General features: G+C 40.9%; 1 protein-coding gene across 2 annotated transcripts; it reads left to right on the forward strand.

Moving 5' to 3' along the window:
* Positions 1-5639, forward strand: LOC120044365 (homeobox protein otx5-like). Of its 2 annotated transcripts, none has more exons than XM_038988989.1 (3): positions 1-82; positions 2598-2773; positions 4995-5639. In XM_038988989.1, exons 1-3 carry the CDS (start codon positions 1-3, stop codon positions 5637-5639), a joined length of 903 nt encoding a protein of 300 aa, XP_038844917.1. The 2 variants fall into 2 exon arrangements, with proteins under 2 accessions (XP_038844917.1, XP_038844918.1); XM_038988990.1 differs by having other exon boundaries at positions 2622-2773.
* The last annotated feature ends 382 nt before the right edge of the window (positions 5640-6021 follow it).

Genomic DNA, 6021 nt, shown 5'->3' on the forward strand with positions numbered 1-6021 from the left:
ATGATGTCCTACATTAAGCAACCCCATTACGCCATGAACATGTCTGGGATGGACCTGCTGCACACCACCGCTGGATACCCATGTGAGTAAAATAATATTACTTAATTTTTATTGTCATTTACCTCCTTTTGTAATTTTTCTGTCAGATTTGATTTAACTTTTTTTTACAACACAAAACATACACAAAGAACGACGATAACACCACCCCTGCCCAGACCCAACTGCTCATACCCCCATCTCCAGCGCACATATCATTCTCGGCCACATGGCCTCAAACTGCACCATTGTGTTTATCTCCATTGCCCACGCACTTTCAACATTTAGATAATAAAGCATTTACTACATTTTTTCTATTATTTTATATATATATATATATATATACTAAAACAAAAATATAAATGCAACATGCAACAATTTCAACGATTTTACTGAGTTACTATTCATATAAGGAAATCAGTTAATCAAATAAATTCATTAGGCACTAATCTATGGATTTCACATGACTGGGCAGGGGCACAGCCACAGGTGGACCTGGGAGGTCATAGGCCCACCCACTTGGGAGCCAGGCCCGCCCACTGGGGATCCAGGCCCAGCCAATCAGAAGGAGTTTTTCCCCACAAAAGGGCTTTATTACAGACAGAAATACTCCTCAGGCTGGCTGGTCTCAGACGATCCCGCAGGTGAGGAGGTTGTGAGGCCTGTACTGCCAAAAAATGGTGTTGGAGGCGGCTTATGGTAGAGAAATGAACATTGAATTCTTTGGCAACAGCTCTGGTGGACATTCCTGCCGTCAGCATGCCAATCGCACGCTCCCTCAAAACTTGTGGCATTGTGTTGTGTGACAAAACTGCACATTTTAGAGTGGCCTTTTATTGTCCCCAGCACAAGGTGCACCTGTGTAATGATCATGCTGTTTAATCAGCTTCTTGATATTCCACACCTGTCAGGTAGATAGATTATCTTGGCAAAGGACAAATGCTCACTAACAGGGATGTAAACAAATTTGTGCACAAATTTTGAGAGAAATAAGCTTTTTGTGCATATGGAACATTTCTGGGATATTTTATTTCAGCTGATGAAACATGGGACCAACACTTTACATGTTGCGTTTAGATTTTTTCTCAGGATACATTGGCCAAAGCTTGATGCTGCTCATGCGTAAAACAGTGTGCAGTGTATGCATTATGTCCATGCACCATGGATTTTTCAGCCCCTAAGGATTGGACCCTTTTTTTCAATTTTCGCCAAAAATGACATACCCAAATCTAACTGCCTGTTGCTCAGGACCTGAATCAAGGAATGCATATTCTTGATACCATTTGAAAGGAAACACTTTGAAGTTTGTGGAAATGTGAAATTAATTTAGGAGAAAGAACACGTTAGCTCTGGTCTCCCAATCATCTTTGAAAAGCAAGAGAAAGGCCACAATGTATTATTCCAGTTTAGACACAATTTAGATTTTGGCCACTAGATGGCAGTGTATGTGCAAAGTTTTAGACTGATCCAATGAACCATTGTTTTTCTGTAAAAGATATTGTATCAAGTCTGCCCAAATGTGCCTAATTGGTTTATAAATACATTTTCAAGTTTATAACTGTGCACTCTCCTCAAACAATAGCATGGTATTATTTCACTGTAATGGCTACTGTAAATTGGATAGTGCAGTTAGATTAACAAGAATTTAAGCTTTCTGCCCATATCAGATATGTCTATGTCCTGGGACATTTTCTTGTTACTTACAAACCTCATGTTAATCACATTAGCGCACGTTAGCTCAACCGTCCCACAGGGGGACACCGATCCTGTAGAGGTTTTAATAATGTATAACATAACATAATAATAATAATAACTACGACAACAATAAGAATAAGAATATCAATGATAATATCAATAAGAATATCAATACTACTAATAATAGATTATTTGTGACTTGTTCATGTGACAACATTCAACAAAGGGTAGGCTAATAGCAAATAATAGCGATTCCTATTCAAAAAGAAAATATGAAATCATTGTGAGAATTGAAAAGAATAGAGAATAAAACGAACACAATGTCGATAGTCCAGGTTGGATAAATGTCAGAGTAGTCCTTTACATTCGGCTATGCATTTCTGTGTCAAAATTTCTTTTTTTGCATCTGCCATTACCATCATCACCAGTTGTAACACTTGTTCAACTAGCACCCAATCACCATTTAGCCTAACCCATATCTTCCCATATATGGGGAAAGACTAGTCAGGAAACTAATAGTTTTCACATAGCCAACATTAGCATAGGTGTCTTTCTTTTTTTTTGCCTTTTTTTCTATTACTAGGCTAATACCTGCTATGGTTCATTTGAATATCTCAAAATACCATAAAGATAATATAAACTATAGACTATGACATTACCCAATGACTTGTTTTACCATAGAGAGTGGTCATGATAGATATTGAAACCAATACCACTGTTATCAACAGATATAGCTACATCCCTTTGCCAATAAACTGTATGACTTGCAAGCCTAATGAAATATAATGTGAATGTCAATCACTTTGAGCACTGAGGAGTGCTACTGTCCATTAATGCCATTCCATCATACCATTATTGTCACACAGTCTCTGTGTCTCTGGATTTCTCAGCCACCCCGCGGAAGCAGCGTCGCGAGCGCACCACTTTCACACGCAACCAGCTGGATATCCTGGAGGCCATGTTCTCCAAGACCCGCTACCCCGACATCTTCATGAGGGAGGAGGTGGCCCTCAAGATCAACCTCCCGGAGTCGCGTGTACAGGTGCGGTCTAATGATGATGGAATTATGTTGATGTGATCTTTTCATGACTACCTCATCTCTGTACCCCACACATACGATTATCTGTAAGGTCCATCAGTCGAGCAGTGAATTACAAACACAGATTCAACCACAAAGACCAGGGAGATTTTCCAATACCTCGCAAAGAAGGGCACCTATTGGTAGATGGGTACAAATAAAATAAGCAGACATTGAATATCCCTTTGAGCATGGTGAAGTTATTTATTACACTTTGGATGGTGTATCAATACACCCAGTCAATACATAGATACAGGCATCCATCCTAACTCAGCTGCCCGAGAGGAAAGAAACTGCTCAGGGATTTTACCTTGAGGCCAATGGTGACTGTAAAAAAAAGTTACATGGCTGTGATAGGAAAAAACCGAGTTAGTTACTCCACAATACTAACCTAAATGACAGAGTGAAAAAAGGAAGCCAGTACAGAATAAGACTATTTCATCACATGCATCCTGTTTGCAATAAGACACTAAAGTAAAACTGAAAAACATGTGGCAAAGAAATTAACTTTATGTCCTGAATACTAAGTGTTATTTTTGAGGCAAATCCAACACAACACTGAGTACCACTCTTCATATTTTCAAGCATGATGGTGGCCGCATCATGTTATCGGTGTGCTTGTCGTTGGCAAGGACTAGGGAGTTCTTTAGGTTAAAAAGAAACAGACTAGAGCTAAACACAGGCAAAATCCTAGAGGAAAACCTGGTTCAGTTTGCTTTTCAAGAGACGCTGGGAGACAAATTCACCTTTCGGCACGACAGTAACCTAAAACACAAGGCCAAATATACACTGGAGTTGCTTACCAAGACAAATTGAGTGTTCCTGAGTGGCCTAGTTACAATTTTTACTTAAATCGTCTTGAAAATCTATGGCAAGACTTGAAATTCTCTGTCTAGCAATGATCAACAACCAAATTGACAGAGCTTGAAGAATTTTTTTAAGAATAATGTGCAAATATTAGACAATCCAGGTGTGCAAAGCTCTTAGAGACATACACAGAAAGACTCACAGCTGTAATCGCTGCCAAAGATGATTCTAACATGTATTGACTCAGTGGCATGAATACTTATGTAAATTAGATATTTCTGAATTTCATTTTCAGTAAATTTGCAAAAAGTTCTAAAAAGTTTGTTACTTCGTCATCATGGGTTATTGTGTGCAGATGGGTGAGAGAAAAATATATATTTAATCCATTTTGAATTCAAGCTGTAGCACAACAAAATGTGGAATAAGTTAGGGTATGAATACATTCTGATATGAAAATATATAGAAGAGATAGTGGCATATGCTCTCAGAGTACAATTCACCAGTATTGTGGTAAAGACTGTAGAAGGACATGTAGCCTACAAAATGCTCTGTACATACACATCCCACACTCATGACAGTTTAGCTCACAGTTCTGTCTGGTACGGTTTTGACACACAAATAATATCACAGAGTATACAGATGTAGGATCTTAATTTGAGCCAGTTTTATTATGTGAAATTATAATTAATGTAGAAAGCCAGTATGAGGGTTTGCTCTCAAACTAGTAAAAAATGTGGGTTGTGCGTAGGAGAAAAAATTCAAGTTCAAAAGGTTTTTCCCTTACAAAAAATGTATCAACCCTAACAAAAATGTCCATTCATTACAATCGAGAGTTCAAAAGGTACTCGCACTCAAACCATACAAAGGAATAACCCAAGGAGGCTGATATATATAATTTAAGCATGGATTAAATAAATGATATTATTTTCACATATCAGCCTCTTGGATTCTTCCTTTTCATGATTTGAGTGCGAGTACCTTTTGAACTCTCGATGGTAATTAATGCACATTTTTGTAGGGATTGATACATTTTCATAAGGGAAAATCAAGTCTGATTTTTCAAAGTGAAAATTACAAACTTCAGAAGCCTTTTTAAACCTCAAATATACAACAAGTTTTAAAGTTGTAAAGCCTTTTTAAACCTCAAATACACTACAAGTTTTTGCATTTCAAGAAAGTTCTCTTGCAACAGGGTGATCAAATAAAGATCCTACATCTGTAGGTGCACATTGGCATAGTGACAGATATATCAACAATTATGTAGTAACATGGTGTCCTTTTCCCTCCACCAAACAACTTACTTTCACAATCGCAGAATTTCTACATATTTTCTTTCTCTATTCTAAGGGGTTGTGTTTGTGTGTCTCGGTCTCTGCAGGTGTGGTTCAAAAACCGCCGTGCCAAGTGCCGCCAGCAGCAGCAGCAGAGCAGCGGCCAGTCCAAGCCCCGCCCGCCCAAGAAGAAGGCGTCACCGGCCCAGGACCAGCCCAACAACGGCCCCGACCCCTCAGCCAACAACCCCTCTGGCTCCTACAGCCCCTCCCCCGACCCATCTGGCCCCTCCCTGCCCCCCAGCGGCAACAACCCTGGCAATGCACCCATCTCCATCTGGAGCCCAGCCATCTCACCACTCCCTGACCCTCTGGCCTCCTCGGCGCCCTGCATGCAGCGGCCCTCTGCCTACCCCATGAGCTACGGCCAGCCTCAGGCCTATGCCCAGGGCTACGCCGGCACCTCCTCCTATTTCACAGGCTTGGACTGTGGCGCCTACCTTTCGCCCATGCACTCACAGCTGTCGGCAAATGGCGCCCTCAGCCCCATCACCGTGCCCTCCATGGGGGGCTCGCTGAGCCAGTCACCCGCCTCGCTCTCCTCCCAGGGCTACGGCACGGCCGCTTCGCTGGGCTTCACCTCCGTCGACTGCCTGGACTACAAAGACCAGCAGGCGTGGAAGCTGGGCTTCAGCACCATGGACTGCCTGGACCACAAAGACCAGAATTCGTGGAAGTTCCAGGTGCTGTAGAGAAGAACAAGAACAAGAGTGGGAGGAGTTGTGAATGAATGAGGCCCTCACCAGATATACGATCAAATACAATCAAATTATTCTGACAGATGTTATTTCTTGTTTGTAAGTTTTGTTTCTCGTTGTAATCTTGGTTTTTACAACCTCTATAGAATGTGTTTTCCATTCAGGTGAGAGAGGAGAAGATAGACGCAGGGATATAATTGATACCTCCTGACTGTGAATGCAGGAGATCAGGTCCATTTACTTTCTCATATAGTAGAAGGGAAGGCTGCCCCTGAGGATCATACTATATGGAAAGACACAACTAGAAACTGATTTAAACACACAGGCAATGGTTCAGATGCATTGATTGAATTCTATTGATACAACCACGCAATAC

This window comes from Salvelinus namaycush, chromosome 3 (assembly GCF_016432855.1).
Source record: "Salvelinus namaycush isolate Seneca chromosome 3, SaNama_1.0, whole genome shotgun sequence".
Classification (NCBI taxonomy): domain Eukaryota; kingdom Metazoa; phylum Chordata; class Actinopteri; order Salmoniformes; family Salmonidae; genus Salvelinus; species Salvelinus namaycush.

Coding starts and splice junctions, on each gene's coding strand:
- LOC120044365 (XM_038988989.1), top strand. CDS start 1: ATGATGTCCTACATTAAGCAACCCCATTACGCCATGAACATGTCTGGG. Junction 83..2,597: donor CACCACCGCTGGATACCCAT/GTGAGTAAAATA, acceptor ATTGTCACACAG/TCTCTGTGTCTCTGGATTTC. Junction 2,774..4,994: donor TCCCGGAGTCGCGTGTACAG/GTGCGGTCTAAT, acceptor CGGTCTCTGCAG/GTGTGGTTCAAAAACCGCCG.